Source organism: Syngnathus scovelli, chromosome 2, assembly GCF_024217435.2.
Source record: "Syngnathus scovelli strain Florida chromosome 2, RoL_Ssco_1.2, whole genome shotgun sequence".
Classification (NCBI taxonomy): domain Eukaryota; kingdom Metazoa; phylum Chordata; class Actinopteri; order Syngnathiformes; family Syngnathidae; genus Syngnathus; species Syngnathus scovelli.
This window is the reverse complement of record NC_090848.1, coordinates 2,296,802-2,312,253: the sequence shown is the minus strand read 5'-3', so window position 1 is coordinate 2,312,253 and position 15,452 is coordinate 2,296,802. Positions and strand designations below refer to the sequence as shown.

The 15,452-nt window shown below is 45.5% G+C and overlaps 4 protein-coding genes across 11 annotated transcripts; 1 reads left to right on the top strand and 3 right to left on the bottom strand.

The window, feature by feature from the left end:
* Positions 1–143: 143 nt before the first annotated feature.
* LOC125988471 (high affinity cGMP-specific 3',5'-cyclic phosphodiesterase 9A) lies at positions 144–3,972 on the top strand. Of its 4 annotated transcripts, none has more exons than XM_049753742.2 (14): positions 144–311; positions 665–814; positions 938–977; positions 1,034–1,136; positions 1,203–1,345; positions 1,683–1,742; positions 1,809–1,986; positions 2,197–2,319; positions 2,394–2,486; positions 2,555–2,622; positions 2,683–2,785; positions 2,860–2,986; positions 3,150–3,296; positions 3,360–3,972. In XM_049753742.2, exons 1-14 carry the CDS (start codon positions 224–226, stop codon positions 3,479–3,481), a joined length of 1,545 nt encoding a protein of 514 aa, XP_049609699.1. In that variant the 5' UTR covers positions 144–223; the 3' UTR covers positions 3,482–3,972. The 4 variants fall into 4 exon arrangements, with proteins under 4 accessions (XP_049609699.1, XP_068506104.1, XP_068506103.1 ...); XM_068650003.1 differs by having other exon boundaries at positions 148–311; positions 617–814; positions 2,406–2,486; XM_068650002.1 differs by having other exon boundaries at positions 148–311; positions 617–814.
* On the bottom strand, positions 3,532–9,097 carry clcn4 (chloride channel, voltage-sensitive 4). 2 transcript variants are annotated; one of them, XR_007488377.2, is made up of 13 exons: positions 8,909–9,097; positions 8,026–8,180; positions 7,845–7,944; positions 7,579–7,766; positions 7,300–7,422; positions 7,030–7,236; positions 6,888–6,968; positions 5,962–6,507; positions 5,700–5,886; positions 5,237–5,635; positions 4,955–5,171; positions 4,749–4,895; positions 3,532–4,288 (listed from the first exon to the last, which is right to left on the bottom strand). XR_007488377.2 is itself a non-coding variant. In XM_049753721.2 (12 exons), the coding sequence occupies exons 1-12, from the start codon at positions 8,922–8,924 to the stop codon at positions 4,805–4,807; spliced, it is 2,310 nt and encodes a 769-aa protein (XP_049609678.1). In that variant the 5' UTR covers positions 8,925–9,097; the 3' UTR covers positions 3,532–4,804. The 2 variants fall into 2 exon arrangements, 1 of the variants encoding a protein (XP_049609678.1); XM_049753721.2 differs by having other exon boundaries at positions 3,532–4,895.
* A 247-nt stretch (positions 9,098–9,344) lies between these two features.
* Positions 9,345–10,504, bottom strand: plaat1l (phospholipase A and acyltransferase 1-like). Its single transcript, XM_049753762.2, has 5 exons — positions 10,378–10,504; positions 10,174–10,312; positions 9,808–9,896; positions 9,579–9,743; positions 9,345–9,488 (listed from the first exon to the last, which is right to left on the bottom strand). Exons 1-5 carry the CDS (start codon positions 10,384–10,386, stop codon positions 9,423–9,425), a joined length of 468 nt encoding a protein of 155 aa, XP_049609719.1. The 5' UTR covers positions 10,387–10,504; the 3' UTR covers positions 9,345–9,422.
* A 96-nt stretch (positions 10,505–10,600) lies between these two features.
* LOC125988472 (zinc finger protein 513) lies at positions 10,601–14,961 on the bottom strand. 4 transcript variants are annotated; one of them, XM_049753745.2, is made up of 7 exons: positions 14,860–14,961; positions 14,421–14,660; positions 13,221–13,343; positions 13,043–13,144; positions 12,480–12,962; positions 12,246–12,412; positions 10,601–11,463 (listed from the first exon to the last, which is right to left on the bottom strand). In XM_049753745.2, exons 2-7 carry the CDS (start codon positions 14,458–14,460, stop codon positions 10,873–10,875), a joined length of 1,506 nt encoding a protein of 501 aa, XP_049609702.1. In that variant the 5' UTR covers positions 14,461–14,660; positions 14,860–14,961; the 3' UTR covers positions 10,601–10,872. The 4 variants fall into 4 exon arrangements, with proteins under 4 accessions (XP_049609702.1, XP_049609705.1, XP_049609703.1 ...); XM_049753748.2 differs by having other exon boundaries at positions 13,043–13,135; XM_049753746.2 differs by having other exon boundaries at positions 14,421–14,656; positions 14,860–14,952.
* Positions 14,962–15,452: the final 491 nt, after the last annotated feature.

The following is a 15,452-nucleotide window of genomic DNA, read 5'->3' as shown; positions in this document are numbered from 1 at the left end:
AATTATTATTATTATTATTATTATTATTATTATTATTGTGTACTGAAGGTGAAAGCAGAATTGATGAATTACGTATGCAAGCATGCACCAATGAGTGTCCGGATGGTGGGTGGGTTTTCTGTCAGATGCAGGTGGTCCTACACCCATTGGGCTTTTCCATGTCACTCTGTCAAGACATCTCATTTTCATTCCCGGAGCCTGTCATGACCCACCGCGCCTACAAATGGCCACGAAAATAATTCATTTCTTGGTAAATGGCAAAGTGGAGCGAGCAGAGTTTAGAGCAGACTGCACGACAGAAGATGTTAAAGGTAAGGGGGGGGGGGGGGGGGTGACTATAATTGCAATTTACTCAAACTATTTCAAACAATCTTCTTTTCTTTCAAATAAATTGCTTAAAATGAAAGTGTCAAAAACTAAAATGTGTACTAGTCACAAGTGGAGTCTGGAGTTGTGTGGAAGGACTTGAACTCCATATGGTGGCGACAGGTCCTCAGGATAAAGAGCTTCATTCTCCGTGACACAGGAACAAATTATGTAGCAACCATCTCACTTAATCAACCAGAGAATTGGAGAAGATATGCCATCCTGGACTTTGTATACTAATTTGTTGCAGATATGAAGCTGCTCATACTCACATGCAATGACCTCTGTAACGTGGTAGACCTGTTCCGAGCGGCAGCGGAGGCGTCTCCTCATCACATCCTGAAGCTGTACAAAGCCAACGGCAGCGTGGTGAACATCTCGCCCATGCTGGAGTCCAACAGCCAGGATTCGTATTACCGGCTGGAGGTGGTGGCATGTGATCTTCAGAGTGAGTGGCCATTTTTTGTAGCAGGACCAACATTCATTGTCTTCTGGAACTTGTGCTCATCACAGAGTTTTTAAACAATTTTAAGCCCAATATCTTTTTGTGAAACTTTTTGTCCAATCGTAGGCATCGGTGTAAAAAGTGACGTGGACAACATGGAGCACAGGTGAGTCCGTCACAAACGTGAAGGACAACGAGAGTCTCACTTGTCTGCGGCTTCAGGTTGTGTCACCTCGAAACCAAAGTCCAGCAAGATGCAGGCAACACTCCAGAAATTATCGATAACCTCAAGAGACAGGTGGAGTCTTTCAAACGAAAACTCGAGGTTTGTAATCCTGCTCAGAATCTGCTTCTTGCTTCCGAGCAGAAACATTTTTTTTTTTCTTGACAGAGCGTCAAGCACCTGAGCTGGATGGGTTTGTTCAGGGATGAGAGTCCACAACAGCTTTCAAAGTTCCCAGCGAAAGCCAAAGGGCTTCAGTTGAACATAGAAGAGGAGCACCGGGAGGTTCGCAAGAAGTTCCTCAACATGAGGTGACCAATTAGACACGCAATAAACCGGACAAAATTGTCGTTTGCTGTTGAAGAACGAAATAACTTTGAAAGTGTTTACTGTGGATTTGGGCTCTTCAGAATAGTCCCATGTTTTGGGTCATCACTGGAGAACCCAGTAGGCCAAAATTGAGAAGAAAAAAAAACTTAGAGGAGATTTGGTTATGTTCTGGCACTACTCTGATACTTCATAACCAAATCTCAAGACTATCTAGATTCATAAAAGCTTGGTCTTAGATCCAAGTGATGGCTCCTGGATCCAACAAGATGATAACCCAAACACAGTCCGGATAAGTTACAAAATAAGTTTTGATTTCAGCTCGCTGCGGGTGATAGAAGAAGTGAGACAACAACTGAAAACTCCCACGTTTGACAATTGGTGAGTGCCAACACACTCGGAGCATCAAGCCCCGCCCCCCACACCTATTTGATGCATTGTTGACAGGCAGTGGGAGGAGCCAGAGATGCTGGTACTCCTCCAGGTGATGTTCACCGACTTGGACTTCCTGACAGTGTTTCACATCGAAGTGGATGTTCTCCAGAACTTCCTGTTTGAGGTCTACTGCCACTACAACAACATCCCCTTCCATAACTTCCAGCACTGCTTCTGCGTCACGCAGATGGTACGAACACCAATTGGTGATATAGTCTAGGAAAACCTCTCAAAAGAAGAAACCTCAACGAGAACCCAGACTACATTGAAGTTGGGCTAAGATGAAGATGGTAGCTAGTGAGAAAAAATCAGACTAGATGGATGAAGGAAAGATTTCCCTCGGTCTATGACAACCTAACTTGGAGTAGACCCCAGAACATCAAACTGTGCCTCTTCACAGATGTACGGACTCATTTGGCTGACAGACATCTGGAGCAAACTAGATCCAATGGACCTTCTGATCTTGCTGACCTCTGCGCTGTGCCATGACCTGGACCACCCCGGCTACAGCAACGTCTACCAGGTTGCCTTGCTCCTCTCAACTCCTTTTCAATCTTCTGCGAGATTGTTTTCGACATTTATGTCTGAACGTGACAGATCAACGCCCAGACCGACCTGGCTCTTCGTTATAATGACATCTCACCGTTGGAGAACCACCACTGCGCGGTCGCCTTCGGCATCTTGGCTAAGGTGTAACGTTTTGTAGCATTGACAGTTCTTGAGAGGTTGCTCAAGGTTCTTTTGTCCGATCTATTCAGGAAGAGTCCAACATCCTCAAGCACGTGACCACGGAGCAGTACAAACACATTCGAGCAGGGATGATCAGGTAATAACTTTCCATCTTAACATCTCTTAACTTCTCAACTTGACGTCATGATGGTTCCAGGTGCATCCTGGCCACCGACATGGCGAGACACAACGAAATCCTCAATAAGTTCAAGACCATCCAGCCTGTCTTTGACTTCAAAAACAAGGATCACACTGAAGTGGTAAAGACCTGAACCTTCTCATGGATCATTTCTCACTGGACATCATGAAAATCAATCTCATTTACATCCTGAAGACTTTTTGTCTTCCATATGTAGTTAATGAAGATCATGGTGAAGGTGAGCGACATCTCCAACGAGGCCAGGCCGATGGCGGTGGCCGAGCCCTGGCTGGACTGTCTGCTGCAGGAGTTTTTCAACCAGGTACTGACGGAATTATGTGATCATCAAATTTATCATTTCTTCAATACGCGAGATGGCAGCAAAGCACTACTTTTGTCTGAATGAATCTCCTCAACTCATTTCAATGAACTCCTTGACATCGGGGAAAAAAAAACTGGTCTAAATGAGCATGTCTGGACTGCAGGGGGACGCGGAAAAACTCAAAGGGCTTCCGGTGACTCCATTTATGGACCGGGACAAAGTCTCCAAGCCGTCTTCCCAAACCAGTTTCATTCGCTTTGTCCTGTTGCCGCTCTTCACGGAGATCACCAAGCTCTTTCCCTGTCTGGAGGTAATAATGGTCTTCTATGAAATTACACGTTCTAACTTCTGAGCACTTATGGCGTTTTTGTAGCAACATATTCTGGAGCCGGTGAGGCGAGCCCTGGAGTACTACTCGGACCTGGAGCGAGCCACTCAGCAGGAGGCGGTGGCAAACAAACCCTGATGAGCAAAACGTTCAAAATTATGATTTAGCAAATGTGTGCCAGGGAGGGTCATGTTGACATAATCACAGAACACAAATGTTTAGCATATTCAAGATTAGGTAAATATTTTATTATGTATCACTGTATTTACATGTTTCAACCGAAGTGCAAATGAACAATTAATCCAGGTGTCTTGAACAAAACACTATGAAATCATATAAATACACAAACATGCCAGAAATTATTTTGGCATTTCAAGACAGGATATTTAGATCAACATTTGCAAATGAGGAAGTCAGCGTGACAGACGGAGCAGCAAACAACAACAAAAAAAAGCATTAAAGATGCCGCCTCAGGCAAACATCTCAGTTCTTTTTTGTTTTTAATCACGAGACAAATGAAATCCTGCGGAAGTGGACGCGTGCAGTTTTCCAGTGTCCAGTGTACTTGGTGACAATGCAGTGATTAGATGCATTTGAGGATTAAAATAATCAGTTAAAATAATGATTACTTAACAGTCTGCCCAACCAATGCCTCGTTTGAGCCTTCAAAAAAAGACACGAGCACCGATAAAGTGGTACCTTGACTTACGAGTTTGATTTGTGACACATTTTCTTGTACAGCGCTGACTTAATATACGAGTTCAGCCATTTATTGCACCGAGTGTGCGCGAAAGTCACAAAACTAAACAACAAAAAAGCACAATCAATTTGTTTGTCCCAAAAATTATTACAAATAAAAATTACAAATATGATTGTGAGTAGTGTTGAATTGTCTGTTTACATGTGTTGCTGCACTGTTTGTGTTCAACGACGATTTGTACACAACATGGAGGAGAAGGACAACCACCTTCAACCTATGGAAGAAGAACAGATGATTGTGGGGGGGGGGCTAGGAATTCACTGGGGAGCCAAGGGGGCGCTAGTCTGAAAAAGTTTGGGAACCACTGCGCTAGAACATCACAAAAGTTATGTGTTTGTTTTTATTACATCTGTAAGGATTTTAGTTTTATTACGTCTCATTAAACTTCAACTGGGAGTGGCATTAAACAACTTGAAGACTCCTTTTTTTTTTCACTATCTGCCAAACTGCTTTTTTTTTGCAACTCATATTTAAAAAAAAAAAAAAAAAGTTGGTTTACTCATATCTCAGTACAGTAAATGAAGTAATGATGGGCGGAAATTGTGGCATTTGCGTTGCCATCTAGTGGTAGCGTATCTGAAGTTCGTAAACATTCATTAGAAAAAAAAAAAAACACAAAAAAAAAAAAAAACAATGGATATCAGCATTCACAGTATAAGCCTGTTGTCACTCACGCCATGTTGAGCGACGGACGGACCCTTGAGGCTGGTGTGTCCACAAAGGGGAGGGGCTAATTGAACATGATGGACTCAGGATCCTGGTTCATCATTTGCGCCATGTGACGCAGAACGTCCTTCTTGGTGATGATGCCGAGCAGGCGCCTGGCGAGAAGACACAATGAGCCCGGGACAGAATGAACTTTATGACGCCTCCGTCTTACCCGCTGCGTGTGACCAGACACTGGCGGAGGCCTAGCTTGCGGAATATGTCCACGAGCGTCTCCATGGGGGTGTGGTCGGTGACGGTGAAGGGGCTCAGGTTGAGGATGCGGCGCAGCTTCAAGGGCTGCGGCGTGCTGGCCGGCAGCTGCGGCGTGTCCTCGGTGAAGTAGACCACCGAGCTGCTCACCACGCCGTCTTGTTTTTGACGGGCGGTTTCTGTGGATTCGCACAAATTCGACATTTTCGTCTACGTTACAATTAGGAGAAGCGAGCGGACTCACTGATGGCGAGCGTGAGGTCCCTGCGCTGCACGAAGCCGATGAGCCTCTCCGAATCCCGAGACACGACCACGGGGAAGCCGTTATAATCCGTGTCTTTGATCAACATCTCCACGTCCTCCACAGTGGTGGCGTCCTGCGTGAGGACGGCCAGCGGCGGGTCGCTCCGACGGGGCCGCATCACGTCGGCGGCTAAGGTGCGGTGCGTGAACTCGTCTCGGACATCCAGGTACGGGTACCCGTTGAGCTGGATGTGCGACTCGTAAATGCCCTCTTTCCCGAAGGCGTCCGCCACCCACTTGCTGGTGACGGCGGCCGCCATGAGCGGAACGATGTACTCCAGGCCGCCGGTCAGCTCGAACATGATGACCACCAAGGACACGGTCATCCTGGTCACGCCGCCTGAAATAATGCCACGCCGTGAAGACGAAAGCGCCTCGCTTTGGAAAAGGAGATCCTCGCTTACCCAGACAGGCGGCGGCGCCCACCATGGCGTAGAGTCCAGGTGTGACGCAGTCGGCGCCGGGCCGGCACCAGCTTTTGAAGATGATCCAGTCGTGGTGGTGGTACGCCATCTGCTCCACCGCGATGCCGACAATTCTCCCAGCGATGGCGCCCACTGCCATGCTGGGAATGAACAGGCCTGACGGGATCTGGTGACATCACACGGCGGTGTTTTCAAGTCAATTTTTTTTTTTTGAATCAAATGCAAACTGAATCGAACTGACCTTCATGCCGAAGGTGAAGATGGTGATGACGATTTTAAAGACGAGAGCGAGCGCCAGCTGCCACAGAGCGTTGTAAACACCCGGGCCGGCCGGGCGGTCGGGAATGTCGTCCACGGGTCGGCTCATGTTGGGGTTGTTGACGTAGTCGCAGAGCTGCGATGACTCCAGCGCTCCGCAATCGTTGAAGAGCTCAGAGATGAGCTCGCTGGTGCTGCGCCGGGTGTACGGGTTGGGATACGCCAGCACGGCGGTGATGCCCGTCACGGCGATGACTTCCAGAACCGGAAACTTCCCCAGCTGGGTGGTCTTCCTTCGTCGGCACCAGGCGATGTTGGCGCGGATGAAGAGGGTCCCCCAAAGGCCGCCGAAGACACCCAACAGGATGAAGGGCACCAGCTCGGCCATGTACCACGGCGTGTGGTACTCCACGTAGAAGAGCACCAGGCGGCTGTTGCCAAACGGGTTGATGGAGCGGAGCGTGAAAGCGGCGACCAATGCGGCAAAGAAGGAGCGCCATAAAGTCTTGAGGGGGAAGTAGTAGCTGACCTGTGGGAGACAAGAAGGTTGTTTTTCAGTCCGAAGACCAAGCTAAAAAAAATAACTCTTTAGAATTAATATGTCTAGTCTAAACGCGGCATTCTGATTAATATTGCATTTGTGGAATATTAATTAAGCAGCCATCCATTTTAGTGGGCGGCCATTTTGCCACTTCCTGTCGATTGAGACTGACATCACAGCTTCAGAAAACTGGTGAGCTGTAATTGGCTGCGACAACTGTGAAGTCATTTTCAGTCGACAGCAAGCAACAAAATGGCCGCCCTCCCAAGATGGATACTGACTGATGTGCACTGCCACCGCGGTTGCAACTTTTTTAACCCTAATTCGAAGATCACACACACTTCTGGTTGGTGGAAAACTAGACGTACCTCTTCCAGGCTGAAAAGAACCCCACCGATGGGTGCGCCAAAAGCCACCGACACGCCGGCCGCCGCCGCAGCTGATAACACCTGGAAAGCCGACAATGTGAGCCCACGTGTCCCGACGCATCGCATGGACGGCGATAAGTACCTCTCGCCGTTTCCCTTCGTTCTTGCTGTACTTTGAAAAGAGGCTGCAGAAGAGGTTCCCGCAGCAGCACGCAACATGGACCAGGGGACCCTCCTTCCCCAGACTGAGCCCCGACGACACGGCCAGCACCAGCGTGACCGTCTTGATGAGCAGCGTCCATTTTCCCAGGTAACCGCGGATGATGAAGCCGCTGAGGATGGTCTTGATCTGAAAACAGGTGGGTTTTACCGGCAACGGTCGCCAAAGTTACATCGCCCGTCACTTGCTCACCTCCGGGATTCCTGAGCCGCAAGCGTACGGAGCAAACACTCGCACCAGCGACACAGCCAGGAAGGAGAAGAAAAGAGCCCACATGACGTAGAGCAAGTAGTTTAACACGTATGCTCCCGCTCCCTAAAAAAAAAAAAAAAAAAGGTCAGATGTGATTTTTTGTTCATGGTCACAAATTAATCCAAAATCATTTTAGCTAATAAAGGCTAAATTAGGTGACCAGGGATCATAGAACAAAATGAACTCTTGATATGATGTAGACATGTCATATTGACTGACCTCAGAAGTGCCTGTCATTAACTCCGCCCACTTCTGCCACTGCGGACACTTGTCACGGTCGTCAAAAGTCGTCTCGTTAGATGTCCAGCAGCACTGCTCGTGGCTGTACCAGAAGGCGGACAGACACACACCCTCCTTCAGGTCCGTCATCCAGTCCACCGCCAGGTCGATGACTCCGGCCAGCGTACCTGGACGAGACGCGCTAAATTCATTTTGTGCACTACCTTCAAGGGTTTGACGTGGAGTTCCACGTGCTCCTGACAAACCTGAAAGAAGTCCAATGAGCAGCATCACCACCCATCCTGACCAGGCATCCAGCAGGCTCTTGGTCAGCTCCCAAAAGGACTCTTTACTCTTGCTGGTGATCTTTGAGGGAACAAAAAATGGTGAGCAAAGTTTTAGCGGAGGTTACAGGCAGAAGCACAAGAACAAAACATCTCCAGCAACCTTGCGGTGGCGGTCAGTATCCCTTGACTTCTCCCTCAGCCAATCAATGGTGTGGAAGTCTTCATAAGTAGCCACGTCGGGGAAGGGCTCCTCCAGGAAGTCCATCAGGTTGCCAGCTCCGTTCATCTCGTCTATGGGCGTGGCGCAACTCACACCTGTAGATGGGCAGCACGGTGGGACAGTTAGAACCCGGGGCGCCGTGAAAGTCGCCGGCCATTGCACACATTGGCCTCCCAAGCATGTTGTTGAAATGTGGGAAACCTACTCACGCAGGCACGGGGAGAACATACAAACTCCACACAGGTTAGACTGGAGCAGGGATCGAACCCTCCACCTCTGAACATGTCGTCCTCCACAAGTCATTTGATAAAACGAGTCAGTTTGGTTTATTTTGCCCGTGAAACTGACAAGCTTGACCAAGTTGAATTTCTAAAAACTTTGACTTATTACAATAAATATGAAGTTCAAATTGCTTAAATGTTAGTCTTCAAAGCACTTTACGATTATATCGACTCTAAATTTCAATGTGCGACAGAATATTGATATTGAGAGTCCAATCATCATATATCATGAGTCAACAACAAATTTATTTTAATCTAATGTAGATACGTTTACGTCACAGATTGGTGTGACTAATTTTTATTTACAGAATTCTGACGAAAACTAAAAGGTGTGACACAGTACCTGTTAATCTCACTCGCAACATATGTTTGCCAGTTGCAGTTATGACCAGTTTTTCCTGCGTGAACAATTTAATATTCTGTTTCTATTTCTACAACAGCCTTAAAGAAAATAAGAGGTTTAAGCAACAAATGCATTAATGAAGCTACGTGCAAGTTTTAACGCTCGTCAGCTAGCTCCTTAGCATCTTGAATACAATTACCTTCGGCGGCCTCCATTTTGGAGTCCGTCCGTGCCCTCGGGAAGAGAATATTACAATATGGTTATATTTTATTGGTTAGGGATCAACGTTGCCAGTTTAACTCCATGCGTAGAGGTTAAATCCGTCGAAGTAGGAATCGTTTCCGGCTTCCTTCTCCAGCAGCCGTCAACTGAGTAGTATCGCGAGATTAGCCTATCGCTAATCTCGCGATACTACTCATCCAAAGATCCACGATGATATAGAAGATCGAGATGAGTCACGCTGCCTGAGAAAAACAGATCGATGAAAAGATCTGGTATACAAGGATCCATCAAGAAAAAAATTTTAAAAACTCGAGGAATTATTCAATTTACACGACACAAAATATTTTTTGGAGGGTGCCAAAAAATATACAATTTATTTATTGATTTTAAAAGCAGTAATCAAGATGCTCAGATGAGTTTGCCTTCTTTGTAATTGCTAAATTTCTATCTCGTCAATATAGATGAGATGAAAAACTACATGGGAAACATTTTCACAGCTTCTTCTCCTCAAACAACTTCTCCCAAGCCGGCATGATGTATTTGTAGATTTTCACAATCTGCAACACACACATAGCAAAATTTTGGACTTTAGCATCTGCTGCCTCACACCGTAGCTCAAATTTGATTGGCATTATCAAAATATTGACCTGCTCTGACTTTTTCACTCCGTATCTAAAGAGTGTCGCCTGGTGTTCACTGTTGTGGAACAAAATGTCAAAGGTCACTTCTTTTCCCATCATGTCATCAATAGCCAGCTTCACGACATTGTAGAAATCTCGGGCCGGGTAGCAATCATCAAGCATGTTGTTCACCTAAACACAAAGATTTTTCATTTGCATGTTTAAATCGTGCTCACAAACCACGTGGCGGTATCACCTTGTACTTCTTTCCCAGCAACTCAATCGGATCTAATTTCACTTCTGAACGTAGCGCTCGGCCATAGAGGGGGATCTTGGAGTCCGAATCTATGAACGTATGAAATTCTTCAAAAATGAAGTTTGAAATTGAAAGACAAACGTACAGTGGACATAAGGCAACATACCCCTGTTCAAATCAATTTTTTTGTGAGCTTAAAAAAAAAAAAATCAAGGTTAATCATTTTAAAACTATTTTTAAAACTCCATTGTTTTTTTTTTAAATATTTTAGCACAATGGGGAATTCTAAGAATGAACCGGATTGACTAGTTTTGGTTGATTTTGGCAATTGAACAGGGGTGTGTAGACTTTTTCTATGCACTCTACCTCGAGATGTCAGGTGAGCCACGTAGCGGACGCCATCCCTCTCCCCATAGTAGATGGCAAAATGGGAGAAGTACCTGTTCCTCGGGTACTCCACAATGTCTCCAGGGAAGAGCTGGCCTGCGTCATGTTTCGGCAAAGACTACACGGACAAAAAACCAAAACATTTTGGGCGATGAAATGATAGACGTGAGGTTCATGACTCACCTGGCCCATGATTTAAAGCTATCCGTGTCACCAGTCCTGGCTGAAGTGACAATGTCACAACATGGCAGCACTAGCTAGGCCAACATTTGTTTATGCGGGTGTGTTTTGGGAGTTTCTCAGGGTCACCCATGGCTGAGTCTTCTTCACTGCATACAACCCTCGAAGCATCTGTTTCCTGCTCACGGGGTGAAAAGAGGAACTCAACTCTTTTTCATTCATAGTAGATATATGTAGCTCGGCACAAAATCCAACGATCATATTATTTTATTTGGGAAATGACATCAGAATATTTCAAAAGTCAACAGTAATGCTGCCAAAATTTCAAACTAGAAACAATCAAATGCGCACCAAAAATACTCAATTGAGAAGATAATCGGACGGAATTGATGTCAACTTTACAGTCCTTAGTAAAGGGGTCAGAGTTCAGCTGTTCCCTGAGATGGAGTGACAGAAGTTCTAGAGTTCATTGAAATCACCAATTTTCAAAAGTCGAAATTAATCGCACCCTTGGTTCTCCTGATGTTCTTCGACCCAGCCGAGGTCATGTTGTGCCCCCGGCCGGTCCCAGTTGTCCACGCCGTGTTTCCTCTGATGTCGTTTGTAGTTGTCCAAATGTCCCGTGGTGTAGTCACACTCGCCGCAGGCGTACGGCTTCTCGCCGGTGTGTCGCAACATGTGCCTCTTCAAGTTCATGCTCTGGTTGCACGAGTAGCCGCAAATGTCACAGTGGAAAGGCTTGGCGCCCGAGTGGATTCGCTCGTGGCGCCGTAGGTTGGCTAGGTTGCCGCAGGCGTAGCTGCACGACGGGCATTGGTAGGGCTTCTCGCCCGTGTGCACCCGTAGGTGGCGCTTGAGGTTGTCCAAGTGGGAGGAGGTGTAGGAGCATTGCGGACAGCGGTGAGGTTTCTCCGCGGCGTGGATGTGGGCGTGGCGGGCCAGGTGGTGGGGGTAGTGCGATAGAAAGGGACACAAAGGGCAGCGGTAGGGTTGGTTGCCACCCTGGTGCGACTCCAGAGGCCCGAACTGACTTCTTGGACAATCAACGCCATCTTTGACCAACGGGTCCAACGAGCAACGATGACACACCTAAAAACAAAACAAGGGTTGAAACAATTGATTTTTTTTTTTTTATGTTGACTTGTTGATGATTCAACACATTTTTCAATTTATTTTTAAATCACAGATTGTCAGTAAACTTTTCTTAATGGATTTTTTTTTGTGCTGATTCCAAATCTGCCCAGTTTTTTCTCAAGCATATAATAATAATAATAATAATAATAATAATAATAATAATAATAATAATAATAATGATAATAATAATAAGGAATACAGTGGTATTGTATATTTACTTATATTACTTATATTTTTATATTTATTTATATTTATTGTATACGTATATTTACTTATATTTTGTGATTACGTGATTTTGTGATTTTGTGATTATTTTGATTAAGGCTCAGGTTCAACAACAGGTGAATCATTTTTCTGACACATCATAACTATAAATTACAAGTCATGGTCGAATTTAAATTGTGGAAGCTTTTCATGAGTCAAACTAAAATAAATCTTAAAAACCTGATGTGTCAGAAAAAAAATATTTGAAAATCAACACCAAAAATCATTTCAGACACAAAAACCCAGCTCTGATTAAAATGTGGTGTGTTTTTATCAAGATTTGTTTCTAACGGTGTTTTTGAAATAATAATAATAATAATAATAATAATAATAATAATAATAATAATAGTAATAATTATAATAATAATAATAATAATACATTTTATTTATAAGGCGCCTTTCAAGGCACTCAAGGTCGCTGTACACACATAAAATAGCAAGCACAATTAAAAGAAAAAAAAAAGAGAACACACTTGCGTATCGCTGTCCTCCACGTCCATGGCGTCCAGCGTGAGGCCGCATCGCCGGCAGCACAACGGAAACAGCAGGACAGGCAACGAGCCGGCGGGCGAGCTCAGCCTATCCTGCGCCTGCAGGTAAGCCGACTCCTGAGAAACTTGCCGCATCCGGTTGGAGACGGCTAGAACAAAGACGAGACGGAATTGTCGGACGTGTTTCCAATTCTGACAACGGTGACCGTTTTCTACCTTTATCGCTTTTCCCGTTGACTTTTCTCCCACCGGCTCTCGTGGTCTCCTTGCCCCTCCTCGGCCGCCGATCCATCTCGTGCATGCGTTGGTGCCGGCGCAGGTTGCCGAGGGAACTGCAGGCGTGACTGCACTGATGGCAGCGGTACGGCTTTTCTCCCGTGTGTGTGCGCGCGTGGCGCTTCAGGTTGACCAGCTGCGTGGAAGCGTAGGGGCAAACGGGGCAGCGGTACGGTTTCTCTCCGGCGTGGATGTGCATGTGGCGTTTCAGGTGATTGGAGTAACGAGACGTGAAGGTGCATAGTGAGCAGGAGTAGACTTTAGGAGGAAGCTCGCCAGTTGTGCCCATTTTATTTCTTTTCTTCCTGGATCCGTCGGCCATCTTGGCGTCCGCCGCCTGCCTGGATTTGATGGAGGCCGCACCTTGGAAATCGCTTTCGCAGGTGAGACAGTAGAGGTCCGACTTAAGATCACAGTCCAGTCCTGCAAGGCGGTGAATAATTTTAAAGAAAACATGTCAGTGAATTTTTTATATTTTTTTGCAAGGGAGGAAATGACGTTACCATGATCAAACGCTGCCCCCAGTGGTGTGTCACAAAGAAGTTGACCACAACCTTTACATGAGAGGAACCGTGGGAACGCTGTTTCTGTGAGTCCTGAAACATCTTCCTCCACACAGAGAAAAAATAAAGTCATATCTCACACTTGAACATCCGGGTTTTAACAATCCGTGTGACTGACCGGAATCGGCATCCAAAGGCAAAATTTCAGACTTGCCAAAGCCCAAGTCTCCACTCAGCCGGACGTCATCGTCCAGAAGCAGACAACCCGTGTTGCCTGCCACGCTGCCATCTTCCAACTCCACTGAGAACAAAACATATGAGTATCAAAACAAGGTATCGGTACTCGCGGCGGCGGCCGATACTCCTGTGGCCATTTTATGATCAGTAACTAGAAATTTGAAATTAGAGCAATAGAAAATTGCCAAAATTTGGATATATGTGTCTGTGTTTAAAATGATCTGTCAGTTATTTGGAGGAAATTTTATGTATCAAAACGACTAGAAGTATCGGTACTTGGTATCGGCGATTACGCAATCATTGAATACTCGTCCTGCCATTGGTCTGGAAAAAAAAATATCGAACATCCCTATTCGAGACTCATGTTTATACAGGTACGTGTGTTTGTACAGCTTGGCGGGGAGGTGATGGCAGACTGTGTCTCACTCAAAAATCCCGGAAATGTATTTGTTGTGCGAGTGAAAGCTCAAGTGCATTTTTTGATTGTGATGGTGTGACGCTGTCAAATTGTGAATCGCAGCAAAACTGGTAGTTGATCTAGTCTGGTTCAGCCATGACTCATGGTTAGCTTGACCTGCTCAATGCATACAAAGAAAAAGTTCTGTTGCCATCTGGTGATATATTCATAAAACTGACTTGCCTTATCAGTATAATTTGGTGAAACAGGAAGTATGAGATAATGCAACGGAGAAAAACCAGTGATGATGTGATAAGTGAAGAAGTCAAAGGAGGAAACACTTCAGTGACTGCCGCTTTTTCAGTTTATAGAAACATTCAGACAAAGTTTCTTCTGCTAAAATAGTCCAAATATTACAGATGGCATGCAAGCAAAAAGAGCCAAAGTCAAATAGGAAGTGATGAAGAAAAACAAAGGGGGGGGGGGGGGGGGTTACGGAAGTGGAAACAGGAAGAAGTGTGAAGGACAGACAACGTTCAGGTCAGGATGCGATAAGACACAAAGAGGAGGAAGAGCAAGTTAAATCAACAAATAAGTTGGACCAGTCCGACCAGTTCCTGTTCCCTAAACAATACAGTTTAAAATAAAATTTTAAAAAATTCAATAGACAAGGAGCCCTAAATCTTATTTTGTTTTCATGCTTGACACGCACAAAAGAAGGAAAAAAACTTTGCGACAACTCACATTTAACGGGCTGCGGATTGGATTGTTTCCTCCGCGGCATTTTTGCCTCCTCGCCGCGGGGATCCTTTGCGGCAAATTCGACTTGACAGGTAAATGACTCCGGCCAGGGCTTCGGCTCCGTCGGTCAATTCTCCTGCCTGGCTGCCCGCGAAGTGTGCGCCACCATCGTCATCATTGTCGTCACCTCCTTCCTTTTCCTCCAAAGGAGCGACGAATAAATCATTGTCAGCAAGAACCTAACTGTGCAAAAACACGACACGAGCGTAACTTCTTCTTGTCACTCATCAACACAAGGTGCCGAATAAATATATCACTGAGCGCACTTGGGCTTTTTCTCTTAATACTTTCTCCTTCATAAACTGCGCCATCTTGCTAAACACACAAGTTCCATAAATTATCAACACTAAATGAAAAGTGACGTTTGTAGGAGAAAACAAACCTGGAACAATGTTGCAGGAAGAAAACGCGTTTGCTGCTCCACAAGCGCGCACACGCCGCGCAATTGACTACCCGGTGACGTCAGAGAAAAGTGGCGAAGTGGATTGTGGGTCTTGTAGTCTGTGCGTCCTCAAACAGTGGTACGGGATTGAATCGTGACGTCGACGCCTGTTATTAAAAACTCTTTTCTTTCTTAAATGGACGGGAAAGGTCACCAATTTCACCCCCCCTCCCAAATAAATAAAAATAAAGATAAAATGTTGCCTTTGTCCTTTTATTAAGGAATCAAATAGCTTTCTAGATGTATTGTGGTGGTGGTGGTATCCCTGTCTTGGCCACTGGGAGGCAGTATAATAATGCAAACAAACGTAAAAGAACAAAAGTGAATAGGCCTCTTCTCCATAATCGATCGTTTTCCATCTTTATCCTCTTTTCTTTCCTTCATGGTTTCCTTCACCATCATCTCCAACTGGCTTTGCTTAATTCTTCCGTGATCATTCTTCTCCCACCTTTTTCACTCTGAAATAAAAACTTCCCTTTTCACTTCCACATTTTCCTCGCTGTCACTTTTATGATGATTGTTAGTCAATGTGT

Bases quoted from the DNA above. Each gene is read 5' to 3' on its own strand.
- plaat1l (XM_049753762.2), bottom strand. The intron at 9,744-9,807 runs GTGATACCGCCA...CTTTGTGTTTAG, and splicing joins TGCTGGGAAAGAAGTACAAG to GTGAACAACATGCTTGATGA. The intron at 9,489-9,578 runs GTCAATATTTTG...TGTGTGTTGCAG, and splicing joins GAGTGAAAAAGTCAGAGCAG to ATTGTGAAAATCTACAAATA.
- clcn4 (XM_049753721.2), bottom strand. The intron at 7,237-7,299 runs GTGAGCAAGTGA...ACCTGTTTTCAG, and splicing joins GCGGCTCAGGAATCCCGGAG to ATCAAGACCATCCTCAGCGG. The intron at 5,636-5,699 runs GTAAGCGAGGAT...GCATTATTTCAG, and splicing joins GGGCGCCGCCGCCTGTCTGG to GCGGCGTGACCAGGATGACC.
- LOC125988471 (XM_068650002.1), top strand. From the start codon at position 224: ATGGCCACGAAAATAATTCATTTCTTGGTAAATGGCAAAGTGGAGCGA. The intron at 1,987-2,196 runs GTACGAACACCA...GCCTCTTCACAG, and splicing joins GCTTCTGCGTCACGCAGATG to ATGTACGGACTCATTTGGCT. The intron at 2,487-2,554 runs GTGTAACGTTTT...CGATCTATTCAG, and splicing joins CCTTCGGCATCTTGGCTAAG to GAAGAGTCCAACATCCTCAA.
- LOC125988472 (XM_049753745.2), bottom strand. From the start codon at position 14,460: ATGCCGCGGAGGAAACAATCCAATCCGCAGCCCGTTAAAT. The intron at 13,145-13,220 runs GTCAGTCACACG...GTGTGGAGGAAG, and splicing joins GCCTTTGGATGCCGATTCCG to ATGTTTCAGGACTCACAGAA. The intron at 12,963-13,042 runs GTAACGTCATTT...ACCGCCTTGCAG, and splicing joins GGGGGCAGCGTTTGATCATG to GACTGGACTGTGATCTTAAG.